Raw genomic sequence first — 18,643 nt, 5'->3', positions numbered from 1 at the left:
CTCACCGGCCTCAGTAACATCATTAGTAGCCGGCAGTGGTGCCTCTCACTGGCCTCAGTAACATCATTAGTAGCCGGCAGTGGTGCCTCTACCGGCCTCAGTAACATCATTAGTAGCCGGCAGTGGTGCCTCTCACCAGACTCAGTAACATCATTAGTAGCCGGCAGTGGTGCCTCTCACCAGCCTCAGTAACATCATTAGTAGCCGGCAGTGGTGCCTCTCACCGGCCTCAGTGACATCATTAGTAGCCGGCAGTGGTGCCTCTCACCGGCCTCAGTAACATCATTAGTAGCCGGCAGTGGTGCCTCTCACCGGCCTCAGTAACATCATTAGTAGCCGGCAGTGGTGCCTCTCACCAGCCTCAGTAACATCATTAGTAGCCGGCAGTGGTGCCTCTCACCGGCCTCAGTGACATCACTAGTAGCCGGCAGTGGTGCCTCTCACCGGCCTTAGTGACATCATTAGTAGCCGGCAGTGGTGCCTCTCACCGGCCTCAGTAACATCATTAGTAGCCGGCAGTGGTGCCTCTCACCGGCCTCAGTAACATCATTAGTAGCCGGCAGTGGTGCCTCTCACCGGCCTCAGTAACATCATTAGTAGCCAGCAGTGGTGCCTCTCACCGGCCTCAGTAACATCATTAGTAGCCGGCAGTGGTGCCTCTCACCGGCCTCAGTAACATCATTAGTAGCCGGCAGTGGTGCCTCTCACCGGCCTCAGTAACATCATTAGTAGCCGGCAGTGGTGCCTCTCACCGGCCTCAGTAACATCATTAGTAGCCGGCAGTGGTGCCTCTCACCGGACTCAGTAACATCATTAGTAGCCGGCAGTGGTGCCTCTCACCGGCCTCAGTAACATCATTAGTAGCCGGCAGTGGCGCCTCTCACCGGCCTCAGTAACATCATTAGTAGCCGGCAGTGGTGCCTCTCACCGGCCTCAGTAATATCATTAGTAGCTGGCAGTGGTGCCTCTCACTGGCCTCAGTAACATCATTAGTAGCCGGCAGTGGTGCCTCTCACCGGCCTCAGTAACATCATTAGTAGCCGGCAGTGGTGCCTCTCACCGACCTCAGTAACATCATTAGTAGCCGGCAGTGGTGCCTCTCACCGGCCTCAGAAACATCATTAGTAGCTGGCAGTGGTGCCTCTCACCTCATCCCCACTAACTGGCCTCAGTAATATCATTAGTAGCCGGCAGTGGTGCCTCTCACCGGCCTCAGTAACATCATTAGTAGCCGGCAGTGGTGCCTCTCACTGGCCTCAGTAACATCATTAGTAGCTGGCAGTGGTGCCTCTCCCCAGCCTCAGTAACATCATTAGTATCCGGCAGTGGTGCCTCTCACCGGCCGCAGTGGTGCCTCTCACCGGCCTCAGTAACATCATTAGTAGCCGGCAGTGGTGCCTCTCACCGGCCTCAGTAACATCATTAGTAGCCGGCAGTGGTGCCTCTCACTGGCCTCAGTAACATCATTAGTAGCGGGCAGTGGTGCCTCTCACCGGCCTCAGTAACATCATTAGTAGCCGGCAGTGGTGCCTCTCACCAGACTCAGTAACATCATTAGTAGCCGGCAGTGGTGCCTCTCACCAGCCTCAGTAACATCATTAGTAGCCGGCAGTGGTGCCTCTCACCGGCCTCAGTGACATCATTAGTAGCCGGCAGTGGTGCCTCTCACCAGCCTCAGTAACATCATTAGTAGCCGGCAGTGGTGCCTCTCACCGGCCTCAGTAACATCATTAGTAGCCGGCAGTGGTGCCTCTCACCGGCCTCAGTAACATCATTAGTAGCCGGCAGTGGTGCCTCTCACCGGCCTCAGTAACATCATTAGTAGCCGGCAGTGGTGCCTCTCACCGGCCTCAGTAACATCATTAGTAGCCGGCAGTGGTGCCTCTCACCAGCCTCAGTAACATTATTAGTAGCCGGCAGTGGTGCCTCTCACCAGCCTCAGTAACATCATTAGTAGCCGGCAGTGGTGCCTCTCACCAGCCTCAGTAACATCATTATTCGCTGGTAGTGGTGCCTCTCACCTCATCCCCATAGAATCTCACACAGAGGTACCTGAATGTTTTAGATCCCTCACTGTGGACTCAGAGTTCTGTAACTTGGTCTCGAGATCTTTCTTCTCTTCTTCATAGATCTCCAGCTGTTTCTTGAGACTCTGGATCTCCTTTAAGAGCTTGTCTTCCTCCAGCTGATCTTCCAGCGCCCTCACCTGCGATGGAGAAATGAGATTACCATGGGGAATACTGTAGTGTCATCACACTAGGTGGGAGCTAATCCCAGGGTTCTGGGCCGGTTACCTTCTGCTGATGGACAATCCGCTCTTCCTCCAGTATCTGCGATAACGTTGCGTTGTCCTCCAGAGCCTTCAGGAGCTGCTGGTCGGGGGCACAGGCCTGGAGCAGGAGGCAACTCTGTCGTTTCAGCTGGTTCTGCTCAATGTACATCTGGAAAATAGCAGAAAATATGGTGGAACAGAGGAACCGGCCGTTACCCATAGTGACGCTTCCTACACCTACTGCAACTCAGAATTATGAAGGCTCTGAAGGATAAACGCAGATACTCCAGAATTACTGTATATACGTAGTTACATTGCTGCCATTGTGTTATTTCCACAAAATCTTTTTACTGTGGCACCAAGGTGATGTAACGTACATGCCAGGCAGGGTACCCCAACATCTCCTACAGCGGCTGGTCTGTCTATGTCTTTCGGGGAACCCCGACACCCCACCAGTGGTATTACTGTGGCACCAAGGTGATGTAACGTACATGCTAGGCAGGATACCCCAACATCTCCTACAGCGGCTGGTCTGTCTATGTCCACCAGGGATCCCCGGCACCTCACCTGTGGTATTACTGTGGCACCAAGGTGATGTAACGTACATGCCAGGCAGGATACCCTAACATCTCCTACAGCGGCTGGTCTGTCTATGTCTTTCGGGGATCCCCGGCACCTCACCTGTGGTATTACTGTGGCACCAAGGTGATGTAACGTACATGACAGGCAGGGTACCCCAACATCTCCTACAGCGGATGGTCTGTTTATGTCCACTGGGGACCCCCGGCACCCCACCTTTGGTATTACTGTGGCACCAAGGTAATGTAGTGTACAGGCCAGGCAGGATACCCCAACATCTCCTACAGTGGCTGGTCTGTCTATGTCCACCGGGGACCCCCGGCACCTCACCTGTGGTATTACTGTGGCACCAAGGTGATGTAACGTACATGACAGGCAGGGTACCCCAACATCTCCTACAGCGGATGGTCTGTTTATGTCCACCGGGGACCCCCGGCACCCCACCTTTGGTATTACTGTGGCACCAAGGTAATGTAGTGTACAGGCCAGGCAGGATACCCCAACATCTCCTACAGTGGCTGGTCTGTCTATGTCCACCGGGGACCCCCGGCACCCCACCTGTGGTATTACTGTGGCAGAAAGGTGATGTAACGTACACGCCAGGCAGGATACCCCAACATCTCCTACAGCGGCTGGTCTGTCTATGTCCATCGGGAAACCCCGACACCCCACCTGTGGTATTACTGTGGCACCAAGGTGATGTAACGTACATGCTAGGCAGGATACCCCAACATCTCCTACAGCGGCTGGTCTGTCTATGTCCACCAGGGACCCCCGGCACCCCACCTGTGGTATTACTGTGGCACCAAGGTGATGTAACGTACATGCCAGGCAGGATAACCCAACATCTCCTACAGCGGCTGGTCTGTCTATGTCCACCGGGGACCCCCGGCACCCCACCTGTGGTATTACTGTGGCAGAAAGGTGATGTAACGTACACGCCAGGCAGGATACCCCAACATCTACAGAAGCTGGTCTGTCTATGTCCACTGGGTAACCCTGGCACCCCACCTGTGGTATTACTGTGGCACTAAGGTGATGTAACGTACATGCCAGGCAGGGCACCCCAACATCTCCTACAGCAGCTTTTCTGTCACTGCCCATGGGGTACCCCTGGCACCCCACCTGTGGTATTAATGTGGCACCAAGGTGATGTAATGTACATGCCAGGCAGGATACCCCAACATCTCCTACAGCGGCTGGTCTGTCTATGTCCACCGGAAAACCCCACCTGTGGTATTACTGTGGCACCAAGGTGATGTAACGTACATGCCAGGCAGGGTACCCCAACATCTCCTACAGTGGCTGGTCTGTCTATGTCCACCCTGGGACCCCCGGCACCCCACCTGTGGTATTACTGTGGCACCAAGGTGATGTAGTGTACATGCCAGGAAGGATACCCCAACATCTTCTACAGCGGCTGGTCTGTCTATGTCCATCGGGGAACCCCGACACCCCACCTGTGGTATTACTGTGGCACCAAGGTACATGCAAAACTGGGGAGAAAATAGAGGAAATGCCCAGACATACAGCGTGCCTTACTGCTGCCACCTGATGCCCAGACATACAGCGTGCCTTACTGCTGCCAGCTGATGCCCAGACATAGAACGCGCCTTACTGCTGCCAGCTGATGCACAGACATAGAGCACGCCTTACTGCTGCCACCTGATGCCCAGACATACAGCGCGCCTTACTGCTGCCAGCTGATGCCCAGACATAGAACGCGCCTTACTGCTGCCAGCTGATGCCCAGACATAGAGCGTGCCTTACTGCTGCCAGCTGATGCCCAGACATAGAGCACGCCTTACTGCTGCCAGCTGATGCCCAGACATAGAGCGTGCCTTACTGCTGCCAGCTGATGCCCAGACATATAACACGCCTTACTGCTGCCAGCTGATGCCCAGACATATAACGCGCTTTACTGCTGCCAGCTGATGCCCAGACATATAATGCGCCTTACTGCTGCCAGCTGATGCCCAGATATAGAACATCCCTTACTGCTGCCAGCTGATGCCCAGACATAGAGCGTGCCTTACTGCTGCCAGCTGATACCCAGACATAGAGCGCGCCTTACTGCTGCCAGCTGATGCCCAGACATAGAGCGCGCCTTACTGTGCCAGCTGATGCCCAGACATAGAGCGCGCCTTACTGCTGCCAGCTGATGCCCAGACATAGAGCGTGCCTTGCTGCTGCCAGCTGATGCCCAGACATAGAGCGTGCCTTACTGCTGCCAGCTGATGCCCAGACATACAGAGCGCCTTACTGCTGCCAGCTGATGCCCAGACATAGAGCGCGCCTTACTGCTGCCAGCTGATGCCCAGACATAGAGCGTGCCTTACTGCTGCCAGCTGATGCCCAGACATAGAGCGTGCCTTACTGCTGCCAGCTGATACCCAGACATAGAGCGCGCCTTACTGCTGCCAGCTGATACCCAGACATAGAGCGTGCCTTACTGCTGCCAGCTGATACCCAGACATATAACACGCCTTACTGCTGCCAGCTGATGCCCAGACATAGAGCGCGCCTTACTGTGCCAGCTGATGCCCAGACATAGAACGTGCGTTACTGCTGCCAGCTGATGCCCAGACATAGAGCGTGCCTTACTGCTGCCAGCTGATGCCCAGACATAGAACGTGCGTTACTGCTGCCAGCTGATGCCCAGACATAGAGCGTGCCTTGCTGCTGCCAGCTGATGCCCAGACATAGAGCGCGCCTTACTGCTGCCAGCTGATGCCCAGACATAGAGCGCGCCTTACTGCTGCCAGCTGATGCCCAGACATAGAGCGCGCCTTACTGCTGCCAGCTGATGCCCAGACATAGAGCGCGCCTTACTGCTGCCAGCTGATGCCCAGACATAGAGCGTGCCTTGCTGCTGCCAGCTGATGCCCAGACATAGAGCGCGCCTTACTGCTGCCAGCTGATGCCCAGACATAGAGCGCGCCTGTAACGATCAGATCAGGTGATCGATCAAATTAACGTATGCCTCCTGTTATGATTATCTGTCCGGTCAATGTATGTCTGATATTGGTGTAATAGTTATGTCTCCTGTGAGTATTGGAATCAGGACATGTCTTGTATGTAAACTGTAGGTGACCCTGGTTTGAGTTTGAGGCCTGCATTTCCTCAGTGTGACATCTGTGAACTCCTCCGGAGTTAGGATGTAAGATAAGATCTGAGCCCCTCATAAACCATGGTCCAGGAGAAGAGGTTAGAGTTTGTCCCCTTCCTTCACATCTCTTATCAGTGGGTCTGCTATGCAAGGAAGGAGGATCAATCACTTTGAAACAGCAGACTGTAGAAATACATTGCCAGGGACCTTCCACACTCCTTCAGCATGGAAAGAGTGGAATCCCAAGGGTGGGAGGGATGAGGGAGTCTGCAAGGTATAACTAAGACCTTTCTCCCTATAGTCAGTGTCACTACCTGGGGGTCTAGCAATCAGGCTGTAGGCGACGAGAGATTTCTTGTGGAGAACCCCCCCACTTCAGGATTGTAAGATACGGTTCTGTCTTTTTTCCCTTTTTATTTTATTTCTGAAATTTGCATTTAAAAATCATTGTGTGTACTTTTAAAATCATTGTAATGTCTTGCAACCATTTTGTTTAAAGTTCTGTAGTATTTCTAGGAATAAATAATACATATTCCCAGTTCTGGTTCTGTGTTCCTAAGACTCATTAGCCTCGGAAGAGAACGGCTGAAAAACGTTACCATTGTTATCTTGTATTGTGTGGTCAGGGGCGAGCCAAGCCGCCCCTTGCGCAGTTTCAGGCGCTAAAATCAGGTTTTGGCTGGTGGCAGTGTACCTCAAGGAAAGGACCCGAGTGTCCTGAGTGAACCCCAGTCACGGCCGGCGCTGCTCAGATTGACGTATCGGAGCAGGCGACCGGTGGGTCCGTGACATTTGGTGGCAGCGGTGGGATGGAGAATTAATTTTTCTCTTTAAGAACTTAAGTGAGTGTGGGTAGAATTTTGTGAGAAATACCCACATCACCAGAATCAGAACTCAGAGCTTTACTATAGTTTTAAAAGTCACACAGTGAGTGCAATTTCTGTTCCCTCCCTTCTCTTGTTTTTCTTTCCTATCATTTTATTTGACAAGTGTGAGACTCCGGATGGCTGATTACCAGCAGATGAGGAGAGATGACCTGGCGGTCGTGTGTGTGCAGAGGAATATCCCTTGGTCTGGCCAGAGTAGAAAACGTATGATTCAGGCACTAGTGGATGCCGATCGGACTCTAGCTGCTGGAGGAAACCAGTCCATGGACAATCCTACCCCAGGGGCTCAGTCAGCACTGGACAGTACAAACGATTCCGCGCCAGGGTCAAACACTTCTGCTGGACCCAGCAAGTCTACACTGCAGAGCGACCTTCTAGCTGCTAGCAGGCAATTGGAGAATGTGAACCCCGTATTCGCTTTGCAGCTGGTGCAGTTCTGCCAAGCCATTGTCGACAGAGAGGCTGCGGAGCGCAAAGCCACTGTGGACAGAGGGGCTGCGGAGTGCAAAGCCAGACGAGAGGCTGAGGAGCGCAAAGCCGTACGAGAGGCTGAGAAGCGCAAAGCCGTACGAGAGGCTGAGGAGCGCAAAGCCGTACGAGAGGCTGAGGAGCGCAAAGCCGTACGAGAGGCTGCAGAGCGTCAGGCCCAGCGTGAGTACCAGTTGGAACTGGTGAGGCTCAGGGGGCTGATCGCTGTTGGTGAACCAGTGGAGGATGATACAGGGCATCATGATGGCGAACCTTTACGTGAGACTTTATCTGCCGTGGCTACTGAGTTAGCAGGAGATGGGCTTCGTACTGAACTTTTACTGTCTGCAGAAGTAAATAATGTGTTGGATCATGATGTGGACTCTGTTATCAATCATGGGGAGCCTAACAAGGGACAGAGGTCCCAAATGACCGCTGACGCGAATTTCACCGGACCGCGTCATGCACAGTTCCCTGTCTTGGAAGCAGACAGAGGAAGCCAAGTGAGTGTCAGCTTGGTTGTGAATAATGATCTGGCCCTGGACACTACAACCGATGCTCAGAGAGGTGACATCTCTGCTAGTACCAGGGAGACTGTAGGATGTGTGGCAGTCAGGGAGACTGCAGAGTACCAATCCCCTACAGCACCAGAAGAGCCCAGTGAGTATTCTGACCCATATGGTGATGATTATCCGTTTAGGCTTATGAGCCCAGAAGAACTCACTACAGAATGTCAGCTGCAAGGTATCTCCTGCCCCAACAATTCCCGCTGGGAGATGATCAAGCGGCTCACCCGTGCACGAAATGATGAGCGCAATGTTTTCGGCATGTATCGCGGTGAGTTTCTAACCTGGGGTCCCGATGCGACTCCTTGGTTACTGCTGAGAGACCTGACGGACTGTTTTGAAATAGCGCAGCAATATGCTTATGATTGTAAAAAGCTCGATACTCCATGGTGGAAAGAGCAGTGCCGCTGGGCAGATGCTGAAAGGAATCGCCTGGAACAGCTTCTATCACCAGCTATGGAACCAACGACACAGCCTACCAGGGTTTCCCTCATGGACATGGTACCCGGGCCTGCTACAATCGGTGTGGAACCTGCTCCGGAGACATCGCCTCACAAGGCCCAGTTTAAACTGCTGGAAGATGTGAGCAGCATGTTCCCACCCGTTGCTCCAGATTTGTTGCCGGAAGAGGCTGGCTGCATAGTGAAAGTATGCAGGGGAGAGACTATGTCGGAAATAGGAATGGGACTTTCTGACTGTATGCACACAAGTATGTGTGGGACTACTGATGTGGGACTTTTATTAACTCCACACATATCTGTCGCTAACCCTTCTGAACCATATGATGCATCTCAGGTAGTATGTAACCATGCTGAACATTGCAATGTTGTTATTTTGTGTGAAGCCCCTGGGATGATCTGTGATAGTGCCGTACCTTCGGTAGAGGTGGAGGGTGAGTTAGAGACAGGTATAGTAGGTAATCCTTGCCAGTTTGTGGGGTTAAATGAATGCCCTAATCTAGTTGGGAATGAGACACCCTCACTCACCAGTGGTAGGAGTGCTGCTGGTGATGTCATTAAGGTTGCTGTGCTAGACGTTAACCCTGTTCCTCCAGTGATGTCTGGTTGCGACATCGGGCCATGGGACTCTAACTGCACAAATGGGACAGATCTGAGTTGGTTGCAGGCAGCGCATGTACCTGCCAATAAGTTACTGGTGACAACATGCTCAGATAACGTCATTCCTGCTCAGAGACAATGGGATCCAGATATAGCGGGTTTGCCACGGTGCAATTGTAAGCCAGCAGGATGGGCCCCATGTGTTGTGGAAGATGCACAGGCTAATTTGCAGGTATTGCAGGATGTCTCCCCAGGTTATGATATTGATGTTACTGTTGATAATGTGATGTCTTGCGCTACTGTGGGAAATGTGGTACCAGGTATAATAAGTGACCCGGTGGGTCCTGTGTGCACTGTAGAACTGTCAGATAGGGAGAGAGTGTCCCTTACTGCAGCTTTCCCCCCAAACCCCCCTCCTTACTGTAGCCACACAAGAACAGATACAGGAACACAGCAGGGGTTACCTCCAGACACTGAGAACCCTCCAGAGAGTGCATTTTTCCAGCATCACTGGATAACGGATGCCTCTCCTGAGAACCTCAGTGGCACCACCCCAGGCACAGAACCTGCGGGTCTGGGAGGGAAGGTCAGGCTCAGGAAGGTGTCCTGGACTGCCATGGAAAGCTCGGCTTTCCACGCAGAACTGAGAATCAACCCTGCACAGGCTGCCCCATACCTGGGAAGTGGGAAAGATACCCCTGGGTACAGTGAGAGGGTTGTTTCAGGAATAGAGCCAGTGGCTAGTAGGGAAGCTGCTGTGTGTAACCAGGAGGGTGGGTGGGCCCGCGAAGCACAGGTAAACTCAGCTATATTAACCTCAGGAAAGCTGAGCTGGGATGTTCCCAAGACAGGGGACAAGGACCTGCTGGTATTCCCCCTTGCAGAAACGTGCCCCCCTTCACAATTCACACACACAGACACAGAGGGCGAATCTCCTCACAAAAGGATGAGGTGTGAGGTGTTGAGTGAGTGGACCTTCCCCCCAGTGAAGGGGAGGGGGGGTCAGTCAGCTCAGGAGAGGTGCTGGGAAGACATTTTTAAGTCTGTATATAGTGCTGGGAGAATGCCCCACACCTGTGGTATAGTTAAACGTGCCGAGTTACGAGTCCCAGGGGGATGGCCGTTTGGGGTGTGGCGGAATGGTCTGGTACTGATCTCAGTGAGTAAGGCCAAACTGCCAGCTGCAGGGGAGAATCCGTGCCCAGGAGTCCGACGCACAGCTGTGGTGGGCTGTGTCAATATCAGCCGGGATGGACACAGCTCCCACTATATCAGTGTGCTCACAGACTATGGGTTCGAGGACACCTGTGTGCTTTTAGTTTGCCATCTCCTGCGAGAGGGACAGGGACTATGCCCATTGCCCACCCTAGCCACGGCTATGGCGTCCGGTGGTCCCATGACAGACGTCAAGTATAAGAAAGTGTTTGTACAAATTCAGCAGAATCAGTGGCAGTCTGTCTCAGCACAGAGACCACTGCTACCTGTCCAGGTGATGTAGTTAATAGCGCACTGATGAGACGGTGACGTGGGTCACCGCCTCTGTGCGCCATTTTAAAAGGGGGAGGTGTAACGATCAGATCAGGTGATCGATCAAATTAACGTATGCCTCCTGTTATGATTATCTGTCCGGTCAATGTATGTCTGATATTGGTGTAATAGTTATGTCTCCTGTGAGTATTGGAATCAGGACATGTCTTGTATGTAAACTGTAGGTGACCCTGGTTTGAGTTTGAGGCCTGCATTTCCTCAGTGTGACATCTGTGAACTCCTCCGGAGTTAGGATGTAAGATAAGATCTGAGCCCCTCATAAACCATGGTCCAGGAGAAGAGGTTAGAGTTTGTCCCCTTCCTTCACATCTCTTATCAGTGGGTCTGCTATGCAAGGAAGGAGGATCAATCACTTTGAAACAGCAGACTGTAGAAATACATTGCCAGGGACCTTCCACACTCCTTCAGCATGGAAAGAGTGGAATCCCAAGGGTGGGAGGGATGAGGGAGTCTGCAAGGTATAACTAAGACCTTTCTCCCAATAGTCAGTGTCACTACCTGGGGGTCTAGCAATCAGGCTGTAGGCGACGAGAGATTTCTTGTGGAGAACCCCCCCACTTCAGGATTGTAAGATACGGTTCTGTCTTTTTTCCCTTTTTATTTTATTTCTGAAATTTGCATTTAAAAATCATTGTGTGTACTTTTAAAATCATTGTAATGTCTTGCAACCATTTTGTTTAAAGTTCTGTAGTATTTCTAGGAATAAATAATACATATTCCCAGTTCTGGTTCTGTGTTCCTAAGACTCATTAGCCTCGGAAGAGAACGGCTGAAAAACGTTACCATTGTTATCTTGTATTGTGTGGTCAGGGGCGAGCCAAGCCGCCCCTTGCGCAGTTTCAGGCGCTAAAATCAGGTTTTGGCTGGTGGCAGTGTACCTCAAGGAAAGGACCCGAGTGTCCTGAGTGAACCCCAGTCACGGCCGGCGCTGCTCAGATTGACGTATCGGAGCAGGCGACCGGTGGGTCCGTGACAGCGCCTTACTGCTGCCAGCTGATGCCCAGACATAGAGCGCGCCTTACTGCTGCCAGCTGATGCCCAGAGATAGCGCGCGCCTTACTGCTGCCAGCTGATGCCCAGACATAGAGCGCGCCTTACTGCTGCCAGCTGATGCCCAGAGTGTGAATTAGTGCCCTGCTGATGCCACCCTTGCTGCATTTCCTGTTGGTTGAGTATTATAGAAGATACATTTGGCCTATTTGAAGGCCGCAGATGTTAGGATCCCTGGGAGGGGATGGTGGATCTCTCCTCCTGACGGTCACCAGAGTGTACCCCCACACACTACAGTCCCCCCAAAACGGACCCATCTAGTACTGCCAGGCAAATCATAGGTGAGGGTATTGCATTGGACCAGCACTGACGGACGGGCGCCTGACGACCAGTAACCGTGGTGACCAGTTAATAATAGCGCATTGAATAATTACAGACTCCACCATCTTCCCCACTATCATACCTGCGGCCATGGCAAGTGTACGCACCCGCGATTCACAGGACACGTGGGGGCATTCCTACCCCCTGAGACCTTACCTCCTGTGCCAGCGACTCCGCTCTCTGACGCAGATCCTTTTCCATCTCTAAGCTGCTCTGTAACTCCTCATATTCCTCCACCGCCAGTATGGACACTAGGAGGAAACAGACATTGGATGGTGTCAGGGTCCCAGGGCGCACAAAGCCGCCATGATGTAGGACACACAATCTATGTAAGCTTCTATTGTTCATACATGTGTCCAGTACACATATGTGCCAGAACGGCGGAGACAGCCACGTTGTACAGGGACTAACCCAATCCGTGGCCCGGTATTGTGACCTCTCACCCTGACTCTGTACTTATGAGGTGATAACGACATGTTTGGTCATTACGTGATAGATGTGTAACCCTGTGTAAGTGACCTCATAGGTTACAGGTTCCTTCACAGGCTACACAAGGGCTGAATGTCATGAGGGGCCGCTGTCCTTTCTGTATAGGTAGTACAGAACCGTACTGTGATAGATAGATATATAGCAGTGAGTAGAAGCGGCACTCATGGGGTCTTTGTAGAAACATTTCAGGCGTGAAACACCATAACTTATATCAACGATTCAGTATTATTATAAACTTTCGTCAGGATACCCATGACCTAATGCCCAGTGTAGGTAGTACTATACACAGTTATATATGCCCTTACGGCCCAGTATAGGTAGTACTATACACAGTAATATATACCCTAATGCCCAGTATAGGTAGTACTATACACAGTTATATATGACCTAATGCCCCAGTATAGGTAGTACTATACACAGTTATATATGACCTAATGCCCAAGTATAGGTAGTACTATACACAGTTATATATGACCTAATGCCCAGTGTAGGTAGTACTATACACAGTTATATATGACCTAATGCCCAGTGTAGGTAGTACTATACACAGTTATATATACCCTAATGCCCAGTATAGGTAGTACTATACACAGTTATATATGACCTAATGGCACAGTGTAGGTAGTACTATACACAGTTATATATGACCTAATGCCCCAGTGTAGGTAGTACTATACACAGTTATATATGACCTAATGCCCAGTGTAGATAGTACTATACACAGTTATATATGACCTAATGCCCAGTGTAGATAGTACTATACACAGTTATATATGACCTAATGCCCCAGTGTAGGTAGTACTATACACAGTTATATATGACCTAATGGCCCAGTGTAGGTAGTACTATACACAGTTATATATGCCCTAATGGCCCAGTGTAGGTAGTACTATACACAGTTATAAATGACCTAATGCCCCAGTATAGGTAGTACTATACACAGTTATATATGACCTAATGCCCCAGTATAGGTAGTACTATACACAGTTATATATGACATAATGCCCCAGTGTAGGTAGTACTATACACAGTTATATATGACCTAATGCCCAGTGTAGGTACAGTAGTACTATACACAGTTATATATGCCCTAATGCCCAGTATAGGTAGTACTATACACAGTTATATATGACCTAATGCCCAGTGTAGATAGTACTATACACAGTTATATATGACCTAATGCATCAGTATAGGTAGTACTATACACAGATATATATGACCTAATGGCCCAGTGTAGGTAGTACTATACACAGTTATATATACCCTAATGCCCCAGTATAGGTAGTACTATACACAGTTATATATGACTTAATGCCCCAGTGTAGGTAGTACTATACACAGTTATATATGACCTAATGCCCAGTGTAGGTAGTACTATACACAGTTATATATGACCTAATGCCCAGTGTAGGTAGTACTATACACAGTTATATGTGACCTAATGCCCAGTGTAGGTAGTACTATACACAGTTATATATGATCTAATGCCCCAGTGTAGGTAGTACTATGCACAGTTATATATGACCTAATGGCCCAGTGTAGATAGTACTATACACAGTTATATATGACCTAATGTCCCAGTGTAGGTAGTACTATACACAGTTATATATGCCCTTATGGCCCAGTATAGGTAGTACCATACACAGTTGTATATGACCTAATGCCCCAGTATAGGTAGTACTATACACAGTTATATATGACCTAATGCCCCAGTATAGGTAGTACTATACACAGTTATATATGACCTAATGGCCCAGTGTAGGACGTATCATACACAGTTATATATGACCTAATGCCCAGTGTAGGTAGTACTATACACAGTTATATATGACCTAATGGCCCAGTGTAGGTAGTACTATACACAGTTATATATACCCTAATGCCCAGTGTAGGTAGTACTATACGCAGTTATATATGACCTAATGTCCCAGTGTAGGTAGTACTATACACAGTTATATATGACCTAATGTCCCAGTGTAGGTAGTACTATACACAGTTATATATGACCTAATGGCCCAGTGTAGGTAGTACTATACACAGTTATATATGACCTAATGCCCAGTGTAGGTAGTACTATACACAGTTATATATGACCTAATGTCCCAGTGTAGGTAGTACTATACACAGTTATATATGACCTAATGTCCCAGTGTAGGTAGTACTATACACAGTTATATATGACCTAATGGCCCAGTGTAGGTAGTACTATACACAGTTATATATGACCTAATGCCCAGTGTAGGTAGTACTATACACAGTTATATATGACCTAATGTCCCAGTGTAGGTAGTACTATACACAGTTATATATGACCTAATGTCCCAGTGTAGGTAGTACTATACACAGTTATATATGACCTAATGGCACAGTATAGATAGTACTATACACAGTTATATATGACCTAATGCCCCAGTATAGGTAGTACTATACACAGTTATATATGACCTAATGTCCCAGTGTAGGTAGTACTATACACAGTTATATATGACCTAATGTCCCAGTGTAGGTAGTACTATACACAGTTATATATGACCTAATGTCCCAGTGTAGGTAGTACTATACACAGTTATATATGACCTTATGGCACAGTATAGATAGTACTATACACAGTTATATATGACCTAATGCCCCAGTGTAGGTAGTACTATACACAGTTATATATGACCTAATGCCCAGTGTAGGTAGTACTATACACAGTTATATATACCCTAATGCCCAGTATAGATAGTACTATACACAGTTATATATGACCTAATGCCCAGTGTAGATAGTACTATACACAGTTATATATGACCTAATGCCCCAGTATAGGTAGTACTATACACAGTTATATATGACCTAATGCCCCAGTGTAGGTAGTACTATACACAGTTATATATGACCTAATGGCCAGTACAGGTAGTACTATACACAGTTATATATGACCTAATGCCCAGTGTAGTTACAGTAGTACTATACACAGTTATATATGACCTAATGCCCAGTGTAGGTAGTACTATACACAGTTATATATGACCTAATGTCCCAGTGTAGGTAGTACTATACACAGTTATATATGCCCTTATGGCCCAGTATAGGTAGTACCATACACAGTTATATATGACCTAATGCCCCAGTATAGGTAGTACTATACACAGTTATATATGACCTAATGCCCCAGTATAGGTAGTACTATACACAGTTATATATGACCTAATGGCCCAGTGTAGGTAGTACTATACACAGTTATAAATACCCTAATGCCCAGTGTAGGTAGTACTATACACAGTTATATATGACCTAATGCCCAGTGTAGGTAGTACTATACACAGTAATATATGACCTAATGTCCCAGTGTAGGTAGTACTATACACAGTTATATATGACCTAATGGCACAGTATAGATAGTACTATACACAGTTATATATGACCTAATGCCCCAGTATAGGTAGTACTATACACAGTTATATATGCCCTTATGGCCCAGTATAGGTAGTACCATACACAGTTATATATGACCTAATGCCCCAGTATAGGTAGTACTATACACAGTTATATATGACCTAATGCCCAGTGTAGGTAGTACTATACACAGTTATATATGGCCTAATGTCCCAGTGTAGGTAGTACTATACACAGTTATATATGACCTAATGCCCCAGTATAGGTAGTACTATACACAGTTATATATGCCCTTATGCCCCAGTATAGGTAGTACCATACACAGTTATATATGACCTAATGCCCCAGTATAGGTAGTACTATACACAGTTATATATGACCTAATGCCCAGTGTAGGTAGTACTATACACAGTTATATATGACCTAATGGCACAGTATAGGTAGTACTATACACAGTTATATATGACCTAATGTCCCAGTATAGGTAGTACTATACACAGTTATATATGACCTAATGTCCCAGTGTAGGTAGTACTATACACAGTTATATATGACCTAATGGCACAGTATAGGTAGTACTATACACAGTTATATATGACCTAATGCCCCAGTGTAGGTAGTACTATACACAGTTATATATACCCTAATGCCCCAGTGTAGGTAGTACTATACACAGTTATATATGACCTAATGCCCAGTATAGGTAGTACTATACACAGTTATATATGACCTAATGCCCCAGTATAGGTAGTACTATACACAGTTATATATGACCTAATGGCCCAGTATAGGTAGTACTATACACAGTTATATATGTCCTAATGCCCAGTATAGGTAGTACTATACACAGTTATATATGACCTAATGCCCAGTGTAGGTAGTACTATACACAGTTATATATGACCTAATGCCCAGTGTAGGTAGTACTATACACAGTTATATATGACCTAATGTCCCAGTGTAGGTAGTACTATACACAGTTATATATGACCTAATGGCACAGTGTAGGTAGTACTATACACAGTTATATATACCCTAATGCCCCAGTGTAGGTAGTACTATACACAGTTATATATACCCTAATGCCCTAGTGTAGGTAGTACTATACACAGTTATATATACCCTAATGCCCAGTGTAGGTAGTACTATACACAGTTATATATGACCTAATGGCCCAGTGTAGGTAGTACTATACACAGTTATATATGCCCTAATGCCCCAGTGTAGGTAGTACTATGCACCGTTATATATGACCTAATGGCCCAGTGTAGGTAGTACTATACACAGTTATATATGCCCTAATGCCCCAGTGTAGGTAGTACTATACACAGTTATATATGACCTAATGGCCCAGTGTAGGTAGTACCATACATAGTAATATATGCCCTAATGGCCCAGTATAGGTAGTACTATACACAGTTATATATACCCCAATGCCCCAGTGTAGGTAGTATTATACACAGTTATATATACCCTAATGCCCAGTGTAGGTAGTACTATGCACCGTTATATATGACCTAATGCCCCAGTGTAGGTAGTACTATACACAGTTATATATGACCTAATGCCCCAGTATAGGTAGTACCATACACAGTTATATATGACCTAATGCCCCAGTATAGGTAGTACTATACACAGTTATATATGACCTAATGCCCAGTGTAGGTAGTACTATACACAGTTATATATGACCTAATGGCACAGTATAGGTAGTACTATACACAGTTATATATGACCTAATGTCCCAGTATAGGTAGTACTATACACAGTTATATATGACCTAATGTCCCAGTGTAGGTAGTACTATACACAGTTATATATGACCTAATGGCACAGTATAGGTAGTACTATACACAGTTATATATGACCTAATGCCCCAGTGTAGGTAGTACTATACACAGTTATATATACCCTAATGCCCCAGTGTAGGTAGTACTATACACAGTTATATATGACCTAATGCCCAGTATAGGTAGTACTATACACAGTTATATATGACCTAATGCCCCAGTATAGGTAGTACTATACACAGTTATATATGACCTAATGGCCCAGTATAGGTAGTACTATACACAGTTATATATGTCCTAATGCCCAGTATAGGTAGTACTATACACAGTTATATATGACCTAATGCCCAGTGTAGGTAGTACTATACACAGTTATATATGACCTAATGCCCAGTGTAGGTAGTACTATACACAGTTATATATGACCTAATGGCACAGTGTAGGTAGTACTATACACAGTTATATATACCCTAATGCCCCAGTGTAGGTAGTACTATACACAGTTATATATACCCTAATGCCCTAGTGTAGGTAGTACTATACACAGTTATATATACCCTAATGCCCAGTGTAGGTAGTACTATACACAGTTATATATGACCTAATGGCCCAGTGTAGGTAGTACTATACACAGTTATATATGCCCTAATGCCCCAGTGTAGGTAGTACTATGCACCGTTATATATGACCTAATGGCCCAGTGTAGGTAGTACTATACACAGTTATATATGCCCTAATGCCCCAGTGTAGGTAGTACTATACACAGTTATATATGACCTAATGGCCCAGTGTAGGTAGTACCATACATAGTAATATATGCCCTAATGGCCCAGTATAGGTAGTACTATACACAGTTATATATACCCCAATGCCCCAGTGTAGGTAGTATTATACACAGTTATATATGACCTAATGCCCCAGTGTAGGTAGTACTATACACAGTTATATATGACCTAATGGCCAGTGTAGGTAGTACTATGCACCGTTATATATGACCTAATGCCCCAGTGTAGGTAGTACTATACACAGTTATATATGACCTAATGCCCCAGTATAGGTAGTACTATACACAGTTATATATGACCTAATGCCCCAGTATAGGTAGTACTATACACAGTTATATAT

The 18,643-nt window shown here is 47.5% G+C and overlaps 1 protein-coding gene across 1 annotated transcript in view; it reads right to left on the bottom strand.

Annotated features, from left to right (window-relative positions):
- Positions 1–18,643, bottom strand: part of SHTN1 (shootin 1) — a 370,192-nt gene that overhangs the window by 213,299 nt on the left and 138,250 nt on the right. The window contains exons 7-9 of the mRNA XM_083149946.1: positions 12,015–12,109; positions 2,295–2,441; positions 2,053–2,206 (exon numbers count right to left, since the gene is read on the bottom strand). Coding sequence (XP_083006072.1) covers positions 2,053–2,206; positions 2,295–2,441; positions 12,015–12,109 — 396 coding nt within the window. The remainder of the gene's footprint in view (positions 1–2,052; positions 2,207–2,294; positions 2,442–12,014; positions 12,110–18,643) is intronic.

Source organism: Crinia signifera, chromosome 6, assembly GCF_055691185.1.
Source record: "Crinia signifera chromosome 6, ASM5569118v1, whole genome shotgun sequence".
Taxonomy (NCBI): Eukaryota; Metazoa; Chordata; class Amphibia; order Anura; family Myobatrachidae; genus Crinia; species Crinia signifera.
This window is presented reverse-complemented; position numbering and strand designations above follow the sequence as displayed.